At 30.6% G+C, this 21,624-nt stretch overlaps 4 protein-coding genes across 4 annotated transcripts; all 4 read right to left on the bottom strand.

Moving 5' to 3' along the window:
• Positions 1 to 977: 977 nt before the first annotated feature.
• Positions 978 to 5,057, bottom strand: Tsp_10935 (hypothetical protein). Its single transcript, XM_003380910.1, has 10 exons — positions 4,879 to 5,057; positions 3,335 to 3,455; positions 3,062 to 3,261; positions 2,820 to 2,995; positions 2,591 to 2,766; positions 2,377 to 2,506; positions 2,076 to 2,183; positions 1,447 to 1,527; positions 1,225 to 1,382; positions 978 to 1,160 (listed from the first exon to the last, which is right to left on the bottom strand). Exons 1-10 carry the CDS (start codon positions 5,055 to 5,057, stop codon positions 978 to 980), a joined length of 1,512 nt encoding a protein of 503 aa, XP_003380958.1.
• Positions 5,058 to 5,103: 46 nt separating this feature from the next.
• On the bottom strand, positions 5,104 to 6,755 carry Tsp_10934 (HAD-superfamily hydrolase). Its single transcript, XM_003380909.1, has 3 exons — positions 6,115 to 6,755; positions 5,170 to 5,237; positions 5,104 to 5,111 (listed from the first exon to the last, which is right to left on the bottom strand). The coding sequence occupies exons 1-3, from the start codon at positions 6,753 to 6,755 to the stop codon at positions 5,104 to 5,106; spliced, it is 717 nt and encodes a 238-aa protein (XP_003380957.1).
• Positions 6,756 to 8,749: 1,994 nt separating this feature from the next.
• Positions 8,750 to 13,551, bottom strand: Tsp_10933 (Erv1 / Alr family protein). The gene is made up of 11 exons (XM_003380908.1): positions 13,435 to 13,551; positions 12,733 to 13,258; positions 12,634 to 12,677; positions 11,573 to 11,753; positions 10,786 to 11,082; positions 10,524 to 10,670; positions 10,319 to 10,452; positions 10,026 to 10,115; positions 9,659 to 9,747; positions 9,311 to 9,416; positions 8,750 to 8,968 (listed from the first exon to the last, which is right to left on the bottom strand). Exons 1-11 carry the CDS (start codon positions 13,549 to 13,551, stop codon positions 8,750 to 8,752), a joined length of 1,950 nt encoding a protein of 649 aa, XP_003380956.1.
• A 2,045-nt stretch (positions 13,552 to 15,596) lies between these two features.
• Tsp_10932 (Ras-specific guanine nucleotide-releasing factor RalGPS2) lies at positions 15,597 to 21,284 on the bottom strand. Its single transcript, XM_003380907.1, has 18 exons — positions 21,262 to 21,284; positions 20,795 to 20,886; positions 19,498 to 19,550; positions 19,195 to 19,389; positions 19,047 to 19,130; positions 18,898 to 18,987; positions 18,449 to 18,541; positions 18,263 to 18,386; positions 17,897 to 18,028; positions 17,764 to 17,833; positions 17,481 to 17,663; positions 17,291 to 17,427; positions 17,165 to 17,219; positions 16,879 to 17,002; positions 16,707 to 16,805; positions 16,551 to 16,656; positions 16,403 to 16,494; positions 15,597 to 15,719 (listed from the first exon to the last, which is right to left on the bottom strand). Exons 1-18 carry the CDS (start codon positions 21,282 to 21,284, stop codon positions 15,597 to 15,599), a joined length of 1,875 nt encoding a protein of 624 aa, XP_003380955.1.
• Positions 21,285 to 21,624: the final 340 nt, after the last annotated feature.

Raw genomic sequence — 21,624 nt, 5'->3', positions numbered from 1 at the left:
AGTAAAACATTTATATTGCGCACATTAGAACAGAAATATGCTAAATAGAAGCAAATAATTAAGAACCACAAAATGTGAAGAACTCAAATCTACCGCAAAATTAATCAGCTCTTTTCAGTAACGAAAAAGATTTTCTAAGATAATGTTTTACCCATTAGGCCCAACTAAACCGTATCTTCGACCAGCCGCAATGGTTAAAGAAGCATTTGTAAAAAGTTCCTTTCCTTGTGCAGCAATGCTGAAATTGTCTACCTAAAACGATAAATCATAAAATTTTGACATTCATCAAAATTATTATCAAAAAAATTACCTTAATATCTAATGCATTTTCTAGGTTTTGTTTCTGTGCAGCAGTTTTCGCTTGTAGTGAAACGGTAAAGTGGTCACCAAGAGCCAAACCACCACCAATACCTCCAGATAATTCCGTAGCCTCATTGTCTGATTCAGATTCAACCAATGCCGCACGCTGCTTTTTCTTCTCTTTACGAGTTAACTTTTTGTTTGCCTGCATTATTTAAACTGAAATACAACTGAATTGAATGGAAACAATTTTCTGCAGAGTTATGAAAAACAATGCATTACATAAAAACAAACAAAATACGCAAGTTGAAAACACGTAACTTTATCTGGTATAGTAATTTTGATATGCAAGATGTAATTTTTCGGTCAACTGAATACAGTACACCTTTTGGCAACAAATTTTGCATGCCTGCCCATTACAGCTGCTATGTCGACAAATTATAGTTTGAAACTTCTTTGACTAAAAATAATCACATTTTAGACCTGTTTTCTTCAAACCCATAAGGCATAAATTACCACTGACAAACGCTTGCTCTTTTTCAATTTATTTTACTACACTACTGGCAAATTGATATCACTGTAGCATGGTGTACAAATGCACACAAGTAGTTTAAATTTCAAATAACACAAATCAGCTTTAATCAAATAAAGAATGAAGATGCATTATAAATGCCTATTCATTCATTATTTTCGGTACATTCTAGATCAGACATAAATTCAGTTGTGTCCGTGGAAGTAGTTGATGATGATGATGATGAACTCCCTTCAGAATTTGAACTATAGTGTTCGAACTTTTCAGTTATATCCGTTAACAACGTAGCTGTTTCCAGCAGCGTTTCCGGCACTTTAACTTGAACTCCCTAAAAAATAAAAATGACCAAAACAAAATAATGCATTACAAAAAAAACCATTAAATGATATTACCTGCTTTTGTAACGCCTGAGCTTGTTGAATAACAGTTTTCGCTCCTTTTAAAACAATTTCGACAAAATCATCGCTTTTTACTTCTGTATGATATGGAAAAGAAAGAAGATGCAAATTCGCGCTTTTACGAAAAATTTCCGCTGCAGCTTTCAGCCCATCTATATATATATATATATTACAGTACAATAAGGTAAATAATACAAATTGAAAAGAAACTTTTACGTTGAGATTTTAGAAATACATAAATCATGTATTCGAGATCAGGCTGAGCAATTTCCATTGACATCTTCAACGAAGAAATTTCTAAATATGATAACAGCAATAATAATAATAATACAAGCTTTTAACACCTAAAAAATAAAAATAAGAAAACAATAAGAACATTGTAATAATCTCACCTTGAAACAATCTGCGCTGTTCAATCAGAACAAATGATATATGCTTTAACAGTAATAACCTGAAATGATAATTTAACCACCGTTGTTTTTCAAGACGTGGAAAATGCAAAATAGGTTAGAAATAACATATCGGTAGAATGCAACAAAATCAAAAATCTAAAAAATTGTGAAAATATTTTAATTAATACACGTTTGTAATAACACAACCGTATAAATAAATGATAATTTCATCTGAGACAAAAAATAACAATATTCTGGTCATCACAACCTATAAGTAAATTACAAAAACGAAATGAAACTTTGTTTCTAAGCCGAAAGTGAAAAGGCACTTTTTAAATAGCAACAGAATTTTGCAATTTATGCAACAAAACAGCCAATATAAAATTCTTTTCTTTAAATCATTATTAAATAAGTACGCACGCTTCGGCGTTGGCTAGTGCTTCTCAATTTCACCTTGAACCCGTTCACTGTATTCTGACTTGGAGCAAACATCATCTTCATTTGGACCCACAACCGCAAAGGATCCATCTTCTTTTGGTACGTACAAGCGAAGTCCCTGTGCTAAAATAAAATAAAAATTTCAAATATCATTAATTAAAATTCTCAGCATATTCATAGATAATAAATGAATGCATTAACAATCATTTATTTCACTTGTAAAACAGTATACGTTAAAAGTTGTAGCTCTTCATCTTGTATTTAAATATTCGGATTATATATCAAATAAAAGTAAAAGGTAAAAAATTATATTTACCATCCTCTTGTTGATTTTGTTCGTTGGCAGCGCCTGAATTGTAATCTTTAAGCAACTCAGTGATCAGTTCTACGGCATCTACCCGGGTACTATCCAGTGTACTCGCACTTCCCAACTCCACTGCTCCAGTCTGAACAAAAAAAAAAGATGGATAAATTTTAAGATCTTATAACGTTTATACACTCATACACATTTTTTAGTAAATTTCAATTACCTGCACTTTTTTCACAGTATTCGCTTTGCTGGATGCAAACATTGTTGTCATATCAACGTGGAAATGATAAGCACTGGCGGATTCAGTACTGCCTTGCCGAGAATGAGAAATGCTGCTGGGATAATCAGAAAATTGACTCGTCTGTGAAGCATTTCTTGAATGACCCGGCACGTCGCCTGTTTAAATAAAATTAGCATTTTACATATTTATTTATTTATTTATTTATTACTTTCTCGTTTAGCACCACTCTTGACAGATTTTGTCAACTGCTTGCGATTTAAGCTGTCAAAACCGGATGAAGTTGATGTTTCAGAATCACTTTCATATAAAGCTTGCTGTGTAGACGGCGACAATGTATCAGCAGAATCATTTGAATTCGTTAAAACAGGATTCATCATGCGCGGTCTGAAAATATTTTTCAAGCATAATGAGGATGAAATTAAAAAAAAAATTTATGTAACAACAATTTACACTTTAAAACATGGATCAGAGCTGAGAAGGACCATGCTTATGTTAATGCGAAGCAATGAGTTATCCGGACGCTGTTTACCGGCTCTGTAACCTTCAATCAAATAAAGACGTGTAGTTCCGTCTATTCCAGAACCGGCAAACTCTGACAAATTTATGTCAACAAATCCTATTTTTTGATAAGCTTTTCCTCCTTTAGCTTCCTAAGCAAATTTTAAAAATGAATTCATTACGATAAACACGCAAAACAGTGAATAATGCATAAAAATATCTTACCTTTCGTACAGATATCCGACAAGTGCAGGGTTCCAGGACAGCAGTCTGAATATTTGAAGAAGGACGACAAGTGAACCGAAAAACTTCACCCCAATAAATATGATGATTTTCCACCTCCGCTCTAAAAATATTCATTATATTTATCAAACACTAGAAAACATTTCAGATAATAAAAAAAATACGTTCCATTAATTTTATAAAGCAACATGCACAAAATCTCATCTTTATTAAAATTAAACAATTTGTTAATAAAAAACTTTCAACCATGTGAAAAAAAATAAAAATCTCATAGTGCTGAAGTATTGAAAATTTTCAATGCCGAAAGTACAGTGAAAAAAACAGCGTACAACTATCAAGTCAAAAAATCAATTTTTAAATAGAAAACAACTTCTTTAATTTAATATAATCATTCTTTCTGCAAAAAGCTTTTTATTTAGATATGAACATAAAAAATATAAAAATAATATGCCAGAAAATTTTGAAATTCCATATTAATTACGATGAAGCACGCGGTATTTATATTTCATAATGCATTACGCAATCACATGTGAATGGCGTATTCATGGATTAATAAATCGGAAACAGCTACAGAATGTTACGCATGAACCTTGATGAAATGAACAAGAAAGATTTACAAAATACGAAAACATAAATTATTAAAAGAATTTAAAACTTTTACTGCAAACAAATCAATGTTTGCCTAAATTCATGAAAATTATAAACCATATTAAATATCTCACCTACTTTACGCGAAAAATACTGAAACTGAAAATAGCAAACATTACCAACATTCATTTAAATAAACAATATTTGACACTTCAATTGGAAACAGTTGTAACCTCGAAACCCAAGCTAACTTTGATAGCTAGGAAACTATTCATTCACATTGAATAATAATGAAAATTTTAACATAAATTTGCCACATCAATGAATCGCCTTGATCTCCAACGAACCGCAAAAATCTTTCACAATCATCATCAATATCACTTATTAACTTTGAACTTCACTGAATTTCCAGCATTACAAGCGCACAACTGGATATATATATATATATATCAATAAATTTCGAATAATGAAAAACTGAAAACTAATGGCAAATATAAACAGCAGTTTCAAAAATCTAAAACAGCAATGCTGTGTTGAAAAATGTGTAAACAAATGAAACAGTGGGATGCAAATCATTTCGACAAAAAACTTACAGACTAACAAGCAGCAAACAAAAAATTACAGACACCTTGTGGCAGATTTCAAAAATTAAAAATAATAATAAATAAATTTATCTGATTTTCACAGCTAACCTTATGTCCTTATCAACAAAATTTTCATTATATTAATTTTTAAGAATCATGAAAAGAACAAGTATCTGGGCATTGAGCAAAGTATACAGTTGTTGTACAGTCGAATACAAGCATCAAAATGTCAAGCTAATGCAATGCCAAATTTTTGACTTAATTCACCTTACGCAAACAATGATATAAACTTCACTTCAGAATGGTGAACAAAGAAAATTATCAACAACAACAACAACAACGTAACCTACTTACCTTGAACTATGTTCACAAAAGTTACCACCTTCAACCAGCCGAATCTTGCAATACATTGTGGCGTTTACAAACGGAACATTTGTCATATCCGCTAATAGTAGGTCAACTTGAAACTTGAATCGTTTCTTTCTATGTACAAAATTCATAGACGGTAACAAATGATCAATAAAAGAAGCCATTGAATGCAACATTCACATCAAAGCGGCAACCATCTCCATAGATTAATTACAATTCTGTAATAAAAATAAATTAAAATTAACAAAATATTCATATTAAGATGAAATATTTTACCAATAATTCCATCACATGACAGCCAAATCAACCAAGCACCATTCAGTGGCATCACCTTAGCGTATTCGCTACATAAGTGAAAATCAAGTTCAAATGTAAAATCTTTGTGTAAATTTCAAAAATAAAATTTATTTTTCCAATAAAATAACTGAATTAAATATATTAAAAAATATTTTTATTTATTTATTTAATTTTAAATTAAATTTTTATTTATTTAAAATGTGATGAAACTTTGTACCAAAAATTTATTTAAATAAGATCAATCAATATTAATCTGAATGATAAGTTCAATAAGCTTACCTTGTGTTTTTAATGTTTCCTAATTGTTTATTATATTTTTCAAACTTTTGAGACGCCTGTACGGGTATTGCCACCTATTTAACTTTTCTTTTTTCTGCATTCAGACGCGCTCGTTTGATAAACATGTTTTTACGTCATTCATAAATTGATCGAATTTGAATGAATGCATATAATACGAATTCAATCCAGTGAATATTGCACGAATATTTTATCAGTTTAAATTATATAATAAAATTAAAAAAAACAATATATGTCACAGAATCAATATTTATAAAAAAACTTAAACAATAAAGTCGCAGCGTTGAACTTACTAGATTTTTTTTCGTTTGAACATTAACTGAAAGTAGGAAAATTAAAATAAAAACAATGAAAAATGTAACGGTCAGTGGAAATATATTTGATTTATCAATAAAATCCATCCTGATTCAGCAAAACTACACCGAGCAAGTGGAACTTTTTTTTTAATTCATTCTAACAAATCGAATCTAGTAAAACTGAATTATTAACAACAAACACAATATAACAACGGTGAAAAAGTGAATGCATTTTTTTCGTGAAATCTTATTATTTATGAAAGAAAAATAAATAAATAATTGAAGCATCAATTTTTGGAGATCCAGTGGAATTTTTGTCAATCAATCGAACGCAGGCAGTGAAAAAAGTTCAGGTTGAAAATCTTCCAGTGAAGGAAGTGTTACTGTAGCGTAGGAACGGTGGAGCTGATCCATGCGACGGTCAGGAATCATTACCACTTGCATCCCAGCTCTGAGAGCGGCCAAAACACCGTTCAGGGAATCTTCGAAAACTAACACTTGTTCTGGGGCAGGTGTCGGCTTGGGGAAACGTTTAACGCAAACCAGGAAGCATTCAGGTTCAGGCTTTGTTGTTTTCACTTCTGCATCGTCAGGAATGCACATGCGAACGTCAAACATTTGGAAAATATTTTGATGATTCTTCGTTTTCAATTTGTAATTCTTCTCCTTAGTGCCCGTACACAGAGCCATTGGAATTTTGTGAAAATTCAAATGTCTCAACAATCTTTCCGCGCCTGGCATCAGTTTGCTGCACGGAAACCGTTGCTCATAGAAAGAGCTCGTCTCCTTCATCATCTCTTCAACGCTGATTGGCAAATCATATTCCTTTATCATTATCTTGTAAGCATCCTCCTGTGAACGACCCATTTGCTTCAATTTCATTTCCCAAGTATACCGTTTGCCATAACGTCTCAAAATTCTGTCCATAGCTTCTTCGTGCATCACTTCCGTATCTAACAGCAAACCGTCCATATCAAAAATGACATGGGTGACTGGAAAATATTTTTCTGTCATGCTTCAATCGAAAATGGTTCCTTCTTCTGATAAATGTCAATGCATACAAAATTCACAAGACAACACTAATGCTAAAATGAACGACCAAAATTATCGCATGGAAAAATATCATTCTGCTGAAACAAATTTCATTAACATTTTGAAAGAAACTTTACTACTTGAACTGTTTAATGAAATGAAACTATTTAAATTATTGAAATATACAACAATGGAGGTTGTTCTCTTTAAACCAACTAAACTAAACTTAAACATATATACATACATACATACATACGTATATACTTATATATCGGATAACGAGTTGTCCGGAAGGCACAAAACCTGCTTATGAATACGCAGGCTTTCGAGTACCCCGCTTTAATAAAAATTAAACATATGACGTCAGTTACATAAAAAGCATGACAAATATGCAAAAAAATATACACACAAAAATCATTAACACATCCAAAACTGTGAAGGCACGTAAACAAGCAACGCTTGAAGTTAAAAAATTTATTACAAACTTACAAATTAGATTATTACATTTTCCCTTTAAACTGAGTGAACGAGTAATTAATTTACGGAGTTAATTTAAAATATGAACAAATAGTACAAAATAATACAAAACAGTTATTGTAAGATTACGATCAGATCATATTTCTATAAAATTTCAAACCTGCAAAGTATTATCAATGAAATTATTCTCAGTACTTTGAAATCATAACAAAACTTTCTATTTAAATAGCAATAAAAACAATAATATCAAAAAAATTACAATATTATTCAATTCATCACATTATTTACAAATAAATCTAATAACAATTAGAACAAATAAAATTATGATATTACATTCAAATAATGCATGAAAAGTACCGACTTACGCAATCAAACACATTCAAAACAATAAACAAAGTAATCATTAACAATTAAACTGCCGTGCGAATTGTCACACACAATAAGCGTGATGACGTAGTAGAATTTCCGGAAACAAAGTCGCTGCTGTGACGTAGTGCTCGATCAATTCATAAACTGATTACAGTAACAATTTTGATCTGCATGTTCAACTTCAAAATTTAAGAAACAAGCCAATTTTAAAAGGCTTCTAAAATTTTTTACACTGTTTGGATATTCCTCATAAACAAAAAATGAAAAATTTGCTTAAAATGTGCAAATAAGCAAAATTTTTGTAAAATAATACACAAATTATTCACACAAACATTCACACGTGCAATATCGTAGCTACGTGTTTTATTGACATCTCCTCAGGAAATAATACGAACTTACGTCAACAGAAAAATTCGCAATTCTTCTTTTTTTATGAAGTTAATTAATGCATAGTATATTTCTTTCTTCTTATTCTTCTTTTATTTTAATTTAAAGTGACTAATTGTCTCTTGTGAGCAAGTAAGACTGATTTATAGGCTTTTACTATTTCAATCTTCTTCTTCTTGAACAATTCGAATTCTGAAATATGTTCATCAAAAATCAATGCAAAAACTGTTAATGCATGCAATAAATTCCAATAAATTGAAAGCTATGGAATTTTATTTGCCAAATTCACACACTTTCTACAAAAAATTAAAAAACATTATGACAATTAAAAAAACAAACTACCTACGCAAAAAAATATTGCTGAAATGATAAAAGTGAAACGTCACCATAATAGTATTGTTCATGAGGTGATAAAGATTTATTTACAGCTAAATGTTAGCATGTTTTGCACTAAAAGCACTGCATTCATACCGTCTGCTTTTTTTTAATCTGCTTGAACAGTTCGATCTGCAAAAAATAATAAAAAGAAATGAAAAGAAAACACAACAACACGATCATATTCATTCTTCAATGTTCATCAGATTTACCTTTCAAATTGCGAAAATGATTTTCGAAAAGATTAATCATATCTGGAAAAAGTTTGTCGAAACCTTTATCTCCCTCGAGCTAAAAGCAGCTTTCTTTCTGTAAAGCAAATTTCATTACAAATACAAAAATAATTGAATCACCAAAAACAACATTTTCTTTTCATCGTAATATTTCAACATTGGCAATGTGCACTGTTTAAAATTTTCAATACTGCATTTAATGAACTGCTTTGTCTTTTCATCATCCATTTTATTTGCAATTTTCTTCTGAATATTACTGGCGCAAAAATTTTCAGTGCAATCAATTAATATTACCAAACTCAGATTCGTTATCTGAAGTCAATCAAAAATACAGAACAAGTGCGAAGAAAAATGAAAATAATCTTACAATACAATATTACCATTTTTTCAAAATCTTCTGCTTGCCCCAAATCTCTCGGATATCCCTCAGATATCAAGCAGACAATATCTTGATCCATCAAGGTTTCAATATAATTTTTAAATAAATCTCGACATATATCCTGAAAATTACAATTATAATATTTTTATTAATTAGAATTAAATAAATAAATATATATATATATATATATAATTCGCAACTAAGAAAGAACCAAAGATAGCTAAGAGAAAAAATGAAAAATGAAACATTATTTTGAGAAATATAACAATGCTTACCCTTGGAACCCAATCACCTTTTTGCACAAGTTCGTTGACTTTTTTCCATTTTTCATCATCAGCATTCGCAGCAATGCTATTTATAATAAGCTCGTCCATGCTTACACTGACAAATCCTTCATATTTTTCAATCAAACGCGAACAATATTCTGATTTCAAACTTCCCGGAGCTCCTAAACAAGAATGAAATTCAACAATAAAAATAATAAATAACATTAATAAGAAAAATTATATACCAACAAGAATAATAACTGGAGCAGTGAACTGCTTTGGATGTGATACCGCGACGGGCTGCTGTTGCTGCTCTCGTTCGACTTCTGCTGCTTCATCATTTTTTGCATCAGTTACAGCGTCACTTTCAGCTTGGTCTGCTTTAGCTTCTTCTTCAACTGCACGTTCTGAATTTGAATTCGCAACTGTACTGTATTGAGATACTTCTGAAAATGAACATCCAAGCCCAATTTAAATTCAACAAACAGCAATAAAAATTACTTTCAGGATCAAGAATGCCTAAAATTAACAAATATATCGCATCTTCTGTAGCTTCAGTACCGCATTCGCCGGGTAACTAAATCATATTAAAAAAAATTTTCATTTAAAAAGTTCAATTAGGAAAATTAAATTAATAAAATACGATGTTCAGCAAGTCGTCATCGTCGTAAGTTTTCGCCACTTCAAGCGTTTGAGAAGTAAAATCATGAATTCTATTCCGCACCTCTTCTGGACTCAACCGCTTCGCGTACAATTGTTCTTCCAATTCTTTTGCATTGTAATCAATTAAAATAACAAGTCGTATATCTCCAATCTAAAAGAAACATCGATGAGCTTGTATTACATCCAATTAAATGCATTTCAACACACAACAAGCAAAAATGCACTGCTTTAATAATACGTTTCATCTACATGTAAAATATTTTCATAAAAAATAGTAAATTTTATTTCATTGTAAAATTTTGACAAATATTTTTTACTGTTCAATTTACAATTAATTAAAAAATACAAACATACTTGTTTGATGTATTGCAGTTGATCAAGTGTAAGCGGATATCCATTAATTATTATCAAATCAGGATTTGTAGATTCAGCTTTTAAAAGTTCCGCATTAACAAGGCGATTGACCAAATCATCATTCACTAACCGCCCTATGACAATTTTTGGATTAAAATATGACAAAAAGAATAATATTAATAATAAATGATAAAATTTCCCTTACCTTCATACAATGCTTCTAAATCAGTGTGTTCGATTTTTTCGATAGACAATTTGATTATTTCCGAGACATTTAAAATGAAAACATTTTTCTCATTCAATCGCATCATCACATGTTGAATGCAAGAAGTCTTAACACTACCAGGACATCCTAAAGTAAAAAGTTCCATTAAATTAATGTATTCCATTATATATTTTAATATTTTCAAAAGAGTACTTTTAAAAATCAGTAAAATTATAAATATACTTTCAAATTCAATTCTTACCCAACAGCAAAACCAACGGAACGTTTACAGGTAGAATTTGTTGTTCAGCTACTGCTGCGTTTTCAATATTTGAAATTGGTAGAGGGGCACCATTAGCAGATTCCATATCTGGTGGTTCTTCAATTATAGGTTCATTTTCAACATTTTCTTCATTATTTTCAATTTCATTGCTTTCTCGATTTTGTTTATCTTCATCCAATAAGTGAATTTTATCTTCATCACGATCTTCTTCTGCACTGTCATCTTTATTCACCAGGCCGCTTTGATCTTCTTGCTTGCTGTTTGGTGACTTTGCTTCTGAAAATAAAAACAAATGTCTAAAGTCTAAGGAGAAAACTGAAAACAATAATACAATTTCATTAATAACATCGTTTGATGCTTTTACGCTTCGTTCATAACAAATCAATTATCAAATTTTGAAAAATTGAATTCAAATTTTCAAAATATAATAAAAATGTAATTTCCCTGCTATTTTTTAAAATTTATAATTACAAAATTTATCATTGGAACTTGCATTCGCTAAACAATCTAATCTTACTTGAAGAATGTTAACAATGATCTTGACGATTAAAAAGCGCTACAGAAAAAAACTGATCATTAAAATACACGTGAACACTAATTATTATTTGAAAAGAGAATACATTAATTACAACAGTTTTAAAAATTAAAAAGTCAGTCATTCCAGACGCAAAAATATCTTCAATTACCGTAAACTTTTGCTTTTAAAAACAGCATTTTATAAATATTTGATAAAACACATTCAAATTTTCAATAGTAGAAAATTTACCATTACGTAAAGGTGATGATGAACAGCTACGTGATTTATCGGTCAAATCTACTGGCGGATTGTCTATAAATGTATCCCATTTTAACGCACCGGACGGCATGGCCTTCATCGCTTTCAACGCTTTAACCATAAATTGAATAGCATCATCTGGTTTACAGCTCATCAATCCCGCCATTAGGCTCTTGAAAAAATACATTATTTTTAAATTATCAATTACAAAAATGTTACATCATACTTCAAATATTAATGGTATATTCTTGTCCACAAGATACTGACGAGCTTTTTCTGCTTCTTTCGACATCTTGCTCAGGTTTCTCTCCATTTCATTCTATCCAACTGCTCTTATAATGACTGTTGCCATAGTGACATCAATATGGAATAAATAATATACTTGCATACTAACTGAATCATTTAAAACAGGAAAACAGTAGACATCATGCGACATAACATTGATTAATTTTACACAACAAAGATTGCAAACGTTTCTAGCTCTCTCAGTTGATTATCAAATCGATCCAATTTTATCATGATCACTTTACGCTTTTCAAATAAGAAAAAAAACAGAACCGATTAACAGTTTAATTCCACTATTTTAATAATAATTTAACTACGCAACAACTAAACTTATTTTCAATTTTGTTGACCGTTTCAACTGTTCATTTAATTATAACAGAAATTATATAAAGCCTGGATGAAACAGAATTGATTTATTGCTATGCAAACTGAAATTTCATTTACTAAATTCACTTTGTGGCAGTGTAAATAACAGGTCAAATTATGAAATAAACAATGAAATTGAACGATCAAACATAAATGATGTTGACTGTAAAGAATATATTAATAATATTTTAAAAAAACATTAATATTCTATCTAAAAGAATGTCAAACTGTCAGTAAAAACCTTAACTGCTCAGGTGCACCGTTCATTCAAGTTCAAGTCATTACAGTACTACACGGTAAGTCGGAAAATGTTGCAAATTTAAAACACTTAAAATATTGACGCAACGTTAATTTATAATTTATGTTCAAAAATAATTTATTTGAAAAAATATATTAATCACAAGAACCATCACTCCAACCGTCTCGCCATCGTTCATCAACTTTACTACAATCAAACAGAGGCTTACCAAGTTTTTGATTAACAGAGTTGTGCAGTCTACAGAGCCACTGAGAAAATGATCTTCTCGACAATACATCCGGAGGATTTTTTGCCAACTCTTCACGCATATCTTTTGCACAGTATTCACAAGGATAATACAGTGAAAACAATCGCATCAAATTACGCATGTCTTGTTGAGTTTCACTATTCAACAATTCAGGCAGATATGCAGCAATGGAATGAAGAACTCCCCACGTAGAACGGCCTAATTCTTCTTTGTCAAGAGGGCAATTTTTCCGTTGATGTGAATCAGAATCGACGGAACTGTGTGCAGAATTTGTCATCTTGTCGTTAACATTAGCATTATTACTGCTATTGTTGGAAGAAGACGAAGAAGAAGAACCATCGGATGTTCTGGCCGAACGTTTTCCCATAATCCAGGATTTAAAATCAACACATGCACGACAACTTTTTTCTCCTTGTCCATCATCATATTGTTGACGTGCAGCCATTACAAATTTCATTACACATAACACAAATTCACTGTGAAGAATGTTCAGTGATGTTTCACTAAAGTAACTGGTTATCTGAAATTTGAAAATGAAACGTTTTTATTCGATTTTTATTTCATGTCAAGCGACATGCCAAATATCATAACAGATCATGTACTTATAAGTAAACTATTCAAACGAAACAAACTCTGTGTACAAATTTAAATTCAAAAGATGATTTAAAATAAATCAAATTAGTAGATACTGCATACTGTGCTACATTTTGCGATAACAACACAAATTACTAACAATGAACATTTCGCACTGCACATTTTAAATAAAACGCAGGAAATTTCATCTAGTCTATACAACATTAGTATTTGTTTCATTCTAAACAATCTGTTACTTGCAACTTTAAGTAATAAAATGACACTGTATTGTTTCTGCTTTCATTTTCAATTTCAAAATTTAAATATAAGCACTAATGAAATATGGGCAATTCATTTAAAAAATCTTATCTGCAAAATGAAAATTCAAAATATCTACATAAAATGAACCAAATATTTTCACATCCGAAAAATAATAATCTAACAGTAAATTACTTAATTTTAGGTACAAATGTCAGTACTTGAGAAATTAGCATAATAGAAACAATGTATTCCGCATTATATAATTATTTAATCAGCATTGATAATTTGATCGGTTTTTTACAAGTATAAAAATAAATTTATTAATGATTGTTGAACTTAATTAATGATATAATTCAATAAGCGGTTAACGCAAACATTATGGAGCATGGCCACAAAAGTTTATACACACTATACGCAAACATTCATCTTCTTCAATGTAACAATGTAAAATAGTCTAAACACAATTTTCACTTACCAGAAGCTAAATTGAAAAAGAAGAAGGGCGGTGCAGTTGCAACGTGAAAACAGGTTGATATGTTTATGTCCTTACCTAGGGAAAAATTATTAGTTTCGATAAATTAGTGAGAATCTCTTCAACTATATGAAACTTCATTACAAACAATTTACCACTTTTAAAGGCTTTATCATATCTTTACAACTTCGGCTAGCTTTGTACATTTAAATGTATTCTTATTTATTCATAACAGCACTTTATGCTAAAAAATATTTGTAAATCAAAATACTGCCGTGATTTCGCTTACTGTACTTTACATTTCATTATACCTGTATTTCTTAAAACTTACTGTAAATTTTAATAATAATTATATTTGAATTCGATAATGATTTGGAAAACGAATTTGCGAAGACTATGTACACTGTATGGTCGAATGCTTTATTTAGTGGAACCAGATTTAAATTTTGACATTTACTTCAACGATCTGAGTGCAACAAAAAGACTTCTAGACTGTCGGGGTGTCATGCCGAATGTTAATCTAAGTGCGTTGCGATCAGATTACTTCAACTGGAAACAGCTTAAATGTGAACAGGAGAAGCTTCAAAATTTGCACACTTATTTAATGAAGCTGTGTTCCGAAAAAAGCCACGAAAAATCTGAAAATGGGTGCACTTCTGATGAATTTCTAAGATTGCAAGAGTGCATTACGAAGTTGAAATCAATTAACAAGGAAATCTTCCGAACGGAAAAAGTGATTGAAACATGCCTAGCACTTCCAAACGATCTTGACGTGGAAACGCCAATCGGAAATGAAGAAAAACTCCTTTTAAAGCACGAAGGAAAACTTCTTAAACAATGTGAACATGAAAATTTGCTTCAAAAAAAAGGTTGGTTATTTTCGAAAAACGCACCCTATCAATGCTTTCTCTCAGGAAGAGCGGCCATTCTGTTGGATCTACTCGAACAGTTTGTTACGTCAGTATTTTCGAATGCAAAACTTACCTTCATTAGTCCATCATATTTTGTTAGAATGCCAATTCTGGAAGCATGCTTGATGAGTATCAGTGACTTTCTTCAGATTGAAGAAAAAGAATACGGTGCAAATGATAGTGCAGTGACGTTAAATGTAGTTGGTCATTCACTTTTAGCTTATCTCTGTTTGTTTACCAGACGTGCCGTTCCTTCTAATGTTTGTTTACCATTAAAATTATACTCATTCGGCAATTCGTACAAAAATAACAAGAAGAATTCAGATAAACCAAATTCAGTACTCTTGCAATGCAACCAAAGACGAGTGCTAACTGCCTTCGCACTTACTGATTCCTCTGAAAGCGTGTCTGTAATTATGAAAGAAATTTCTCAACAGCTGGTCAACATTCTCAAAAGTCTAGACATTGATTATGCATGCTATCGCCAACCAAGTATGAAACTCTTACCTTCACAAAGATCGAGTATTTCATTTCGTATTCAAACTTGCGCATCACAATCTGAACACGACATTGCTACAGTAAGTGATTATGGCACGTTTTTTTCTCGGAGGCTTCGCATCATGACAGAAAACAAGACTTATTTACACTGTGTTTATTCTGAGATCAATATCTTCTGTTTGTTGGCTTCGTTTATTGAACGATGGTGGTCCGAACAGGATCAAAGTACGTTGCCTCCACAAAATGCACCACGTGTGTAGATAGAACTTAAGCGAATTTCATTTAAACTTCTCCAACCAGTATGAATACGTTGGAATTATTCCACTAATACATAATAAAATTATATTCAACGTCACCTTGTTTCTCTTTCACTTCTTATCAATGATTACTGTAATCAGTCATCAATCAATGTAATATAACGGAAAGGTACATAACAGATACATATCTACTCGTACAGAAAAAAATAAACATCTTAGAATAATTTACTTTGTCTTTTCTTTTCAAAAAAACAAAAAAAACTAATAACTGATAATTTAGTGGTGACAACCCGAAATATATTACAGCACCATTTATATATTTTTTCAAATTAGTGCAGCCGAATGAAATACGATGGAGAAAGATTAGAAAGAAGAATACAGCAGTTAACGGCAATTTTAACTTAGATAGTATATTCCAAAATTCCAGCGAGACGAGTAACAAAATAATTACGCGACAACAATTTCTGATCTCTGAAAAAAGATGTGTACTGTGCATGTTCAACTTCCTTTTTAAAATTGTTTCTGCAATGACAAAATTCTTTGGTTGAACAAAAATGGTAAAAGTGAATGGCCAAATCTGGGTAACTGCAATCAATTCAATCAAACGAAATTAGGTTAGAAGGAAGCTAAACAAAAAAAAACAACAACTTTAATTTGTCATCAAAGAAGTTATTAATCATGCTTGACGTTACCTTGGTTTTTGGATCTTCACAAGCTACTTTCAGTTTTTCCACCCACCGTAGCGCATTAGCTTGCGTGCCCACTCGCAGACGATATACGATACCTAAAGAAGACAAATGTCATGATTTTGACAATAACATTCTGCCATATATTACAAACCTAATACTGGTTCTTGTAAAATAAAAGAATCCGGCATAAATGGATCATCAGTTTTCACAACCATCCATCCACAAAGTGCAATTATCTTCGACGCGCATGTTTTGTACTGAAAATAAAAAGAATTCAAAGACGAACAATCGTATTAAATTATTTTACAGCTAGACGAGAGTTCCAATTTCTGGGAAGATTTCGTGACTCATAAACATACAAAGCACTACCGCACAAGCGAATCCAAAATCGCCTCCAAACAGGGAACTGTAATAAATAAAAACAGGAAACAAAATTTAAATCACATGCTAATCAATTTTCTATCCAAAATTTTAGTTACTCTTGGTCTGTGACCGTTTTTCAAAATACACTTCCGCTTAGCTGGCCCTTCAATTATGCACTCCTCTTCTAATGTGTCAACACTGCGAGACAGACGATCTCTACTTGAGCTTCTTCCTTTTAAACTAGAAGGTAAAATGAAATTAAAAATCTAGTTGAAATAAAATTTGCATAAAATTTCATGAAATTAAGATAAATTCATTACAGTAATGTAAAACACATTAATTCAAATAAACTTGCACTTGCTGTTATAATTAAAAATGGTAAAATCTGAATAATGCACATACTCAAGCCGTATCCCATTTTCATCAGAGCTTTCATGTCCAGAGTCACCAATAACATCTATAATATAAAGATTTCATACATAAAATAAAAACAAAACAGAATAATTTCACTACTCAGGCGATTAATACCATTAGAAGGGAGTTGTAGGGATGATGATGATGCAGTGCAACTGGAAAATTCTAACAAAGAATCATCCAATAGATGACGTCTACAATCAACAGTCAATGGAAACGTTTCATTAAGTGGATTTCCAATAGATGGAACTCTATAAATGTGAATTTAAATTTCAAATCACAAAAGACTTGAATTTCTTCTTACTTTGTTACTAAATTTGAACCACCTAAACTCTGGGTTTTTCGGTGCGTTTGTTTGCTTTTGCTAGTTTGTGGAGTAAGCGACTGAGTTTTTAAAGGTGTACCATTATTGTCCGAAATAAGTAAATGCTTAAAATTCTTCTCCACACTAGAACTATTGCAATTCGGTTCCAACTTGATCGATAAACTAAAACCGAAAATTGCATCAAAAGATAAGCACAATTCGTATGTAAATTTTTGTTAAACAATACGAAAAAGCTCACTTATACAGATCTTCTTCGACAAACTTCTGCAGCTCATCAATATATCGAATCGAATCCAAATATGATTGGAAACAATCAATTGTACTTAAACTTTCTGAAAAAAAACACAAAAGAAAAAACTCAATTTAGAAAGTTCAATAAGTAATTATCAATTTACCATAATTGGAACTCTGATAATCAGCAAGGACACGCAAAATGTTATTCATCAGATTTAAACGCTGCGTGCTTTCCAAGCCACCGGAACTGGGATGAGCAACGTCAATGTAAATGAGATCAGTAAGATACAATCCTAAACATATTCTGATTATTTATTTCAATTTATATCTGGATATAAATAGTGAAATAATTCTAAATCTAATTTTATTATACTAATATTTAAATTTTATTACACATGATAAAGCATAGCATAAAAACATGGCAATAAAAACGAAGCATGCATTCTAATGAATCAAAAATCTATAAAATAACAATAATGCTAAATCAAAACAAGTGCGCATTTTATAAAATTAAACTTATCATTCACCTAGGTATGGTATACAAGGAAGTTTAATTGTCATCATGTACTTCCGCAGTTTTTCCCAGTTGTTCTGATCACTAAATAGTTTCGTCAACTTGTCATATATAGCTTTGTCTTTCGTTTGCACTGCCTGCAAATAAGTTCTTATGCGTAAATTAAATATATAAATAGCAATATAAATTTCAACATTACCGCCCATGTTTTGTAAAGTCGATACACAGCACTGCTTTGCAAACCAGATATTATAGCAAAAGCTGAATGAATGTTGTTCAAATCCATAAGCTTCTAAAAATGTCGATTCATCTTATTACTGCTTATTATAACGCAAAACAATACAAACTTTATTTAGAAGCTTATCACGCTCCAGAGTAAAAATAAAAAAGAAATTACATTGGAAAAGGAAAATTGCAAAAAAGTGTTACTGAACAATCGTACGTTTCGTGAAAATCATATAAATTTTAAAATAGAGAATAATGGTAAGGTGAATTATGTAACACCAAATTATTGAATAGAAACATAACATACTTGTACATTACACATGCAACACAATTCATGTTACATGTCATAAAAGACACTGCAGTAAGTGCAAATAAATCATCACATAATTTAATCACAACAAATTCAAAATTCAAATCTCTCACCTTGGAAATTTTCAAAAAATGACCCAAAACTTCAGCTCGAAGTTTCAAACTTTGACATGACAATATTTCTTTCTGACACCACAAACAAACCTTAAAAATATCAACATTTAAAATTAATGTTAAGCGCTGCAAATGAAAACAAATATTACATGATTAAAACGGCGAATAAATGCAACTACATTAGGAGCAACAGTCAGCTTGTTACGGGAATTCCAGGCACAGCTAGTAAGTTCCTGAAAATGCAAAGTGTAATTTACATTTTAAGCAATACTCGCTTAACATTAATTTAAATAATACATCTGGTTTAATAGCTTTAAATATTGGCAGATCTCCAAGTGTCAACTGAGCAGCGATATCTTCGGGGTTAACTTTCAGAACGTTAAAGGTAACAGGATCAAACTGTCTGTTTTGCAATTTCAAAGCAGAAGGAGAATATCCAGCTCCATCATCACATTGTGCTGATGTACTCCACGACAGACATTTTGTTACACCCTGTAAAATAACTTTATAAAGTTATGTTTGCAATTCATAAAACATTACAAACAAAAGAACCATAACAGGCATTGAAATTTTAATTTAAACAAATAATAAGACTGATACCTCATCATACATGCTGTACTTCCTGCTGGATCGTCTTTCCATTAATTCAAAAACTAAAATAATGTATAGTAATATCAATAAACTGTAAACACTTAAAACTAACAGGAACAATTCACATACACCAGATAATCAGTATATACTTTAACAAACTATAAAATAGATAAGAAATGTGGAATTTTTGAAAAATGAAAGCAATAATTTAAGCTTCGTGTATGTAAAAAGTAGCTTTAAAAAAACATTTTATAAATTTAACAGTTCAACAAATGTTCATAATAATAATAATAATAATAATAACAATTTCAGAAAAGTAAACTGTTTCTTGCATTTACCATCTAATAAAATAAACAGACAAAAATTATAAATTTAATTGTGTAAATATAATTGAAAAATAGATAAGTTTGGAAAAAATACAGCTAAGAATGACAAGACAGTTTATTAAGTACAATGAACACAAGGAATAACAATTGCATTGAATTCAACACAACATTTTACAACTGCGTATGGCATGCATGCATAATAAGCATAAGCATGCAATAAAATTTATGAAAAGAAATTGAATTTCATAAAATAAAAAATGCACATAACAAAAATTAAGCATCAAAGCAAAAAAGTAAAAGACAACAGAATGAAGATTGACCTAATTTCTTCATCATGGAGTAACAGAGTTTAAACAATAATATTATTTGCATCATTAGTTCTTTAATAAAAAATATAAATTTACCAGCGCAAAATCACCAAAGAAAAATACTACAAATAATCAACAACCTTTTAAATATCGATCAACAAAAATCATTAACTAATTCATACTGTAATTAAAAAAACTCATGTTTTAATAAATCAAAAGTACTGTAATTTTATTTCTTAAATTGTTCATGCAAATTATTCCAAAATGAAACTGGAATTTCAAATATTCATCTTCGTGCAAGTTTCTTAATTGAGCTGATTTTATTTAGTTTTCTCATTAACTACTTGGAAACAATGCAAAATACAACTTGTAAATAATTTTCTGTACCGTTTTCATACTGCCATTAAGAAAGGATTTCAAATTAAAATAAAAAGAAAATTAAAATTTTATTCTTTTGTTTACCTTAAAAAATTTCATTTCATCAATTAATTCAGTTGCCACATAATGTGTCAGTTAATTGTAGAAACTGTAACATTTATATTATATAATTTGTTTTATTATGTTATTTTATTTTATTTAATTTCATGCTAAATGAAAAATAACAGTTCATTTATATATAAGAAACATAATTACAGCACAGTTAATATTACTTGACAATCATGTTAAAGATACTATCAATATGCATGCGCAGATGTAATTCTACACGATGAGCAATAAAAGATTTCGGAGACGAAACGATGAAAGCAGCAGCGAGTCTGATGATGCTGAAAATGAATTATCAAGAAAGTATGTTTTATATAAAAATTTATTAGTGCTGTATACAAATATGTACTTTAGGAACGTTATTGAAACGGTTCGTCAGCTGCAAAACTTGCGTAAGCGTCCCCCTGGATTAACGTAATAATAAATAACTAATAAATATATGGTATATTAATTTTTCATATGCAATTTAGCATTGGAGAACTTGCTACTGGAAAGGAATATGCAAAAGAGATTCCTCAGTCCGTGGTAATTAACATGAAAACAATTTTCAGTTCTGAAGTAATGAAGATAATTTAGGATCCTTTTAAATTGAAAGTTGGTGGAATGATTGATTTGAAGAAAATCAAGCCGTCCGATGTGTATGCTGCATACCAAACCTTTTATGCACTGCAATACTCATATATTTTAGAAAGCATGCGGATGTCGAGGAAGGAATTCGCAGAACGTTCTCCAAAGAAAGTCAGTTGCGAGATGAAGATGAGGAAATGTAAGCTAGATTGCACTTGCAGATTCAATAAGCTTCCTTTTTGCAGTTTCACTTTCCGCCCATGTTTTCGTAATATATATCAAGGACATAAACTTAATTAAATATGAAATAACTCATAGGCGAAAGTATGTTGAAGAACAAATGCTTAAAAGGAAAGGAATTGAAACTCATAATGAAAATAAAACGGAAAAAATTGGGCCAGCTGATCAAGCTCTTCAAGAATTGTCAGATCGTCTAAAAATGTATCAAAGCA

This window comes from Trichinella spiralis (genome assembly GCF_000181795.1).
Source record: "Trichinella spiralis strain ISS 195 chromosome Unknown Scfld2, whole genome shotgun sequence".
In the NCBI taxonomy this organism is placed as follows: Eukaryota; Metazoa; Nematoda; class Enoplea; order Trichinellida; family Trichinellidae; genus Trichinella; species Trichinella spiralis.
Note: the sequence above shows the minus strand (reverse complement) of the source record. Positions and strands in the feature narration are given on the sequence as shown.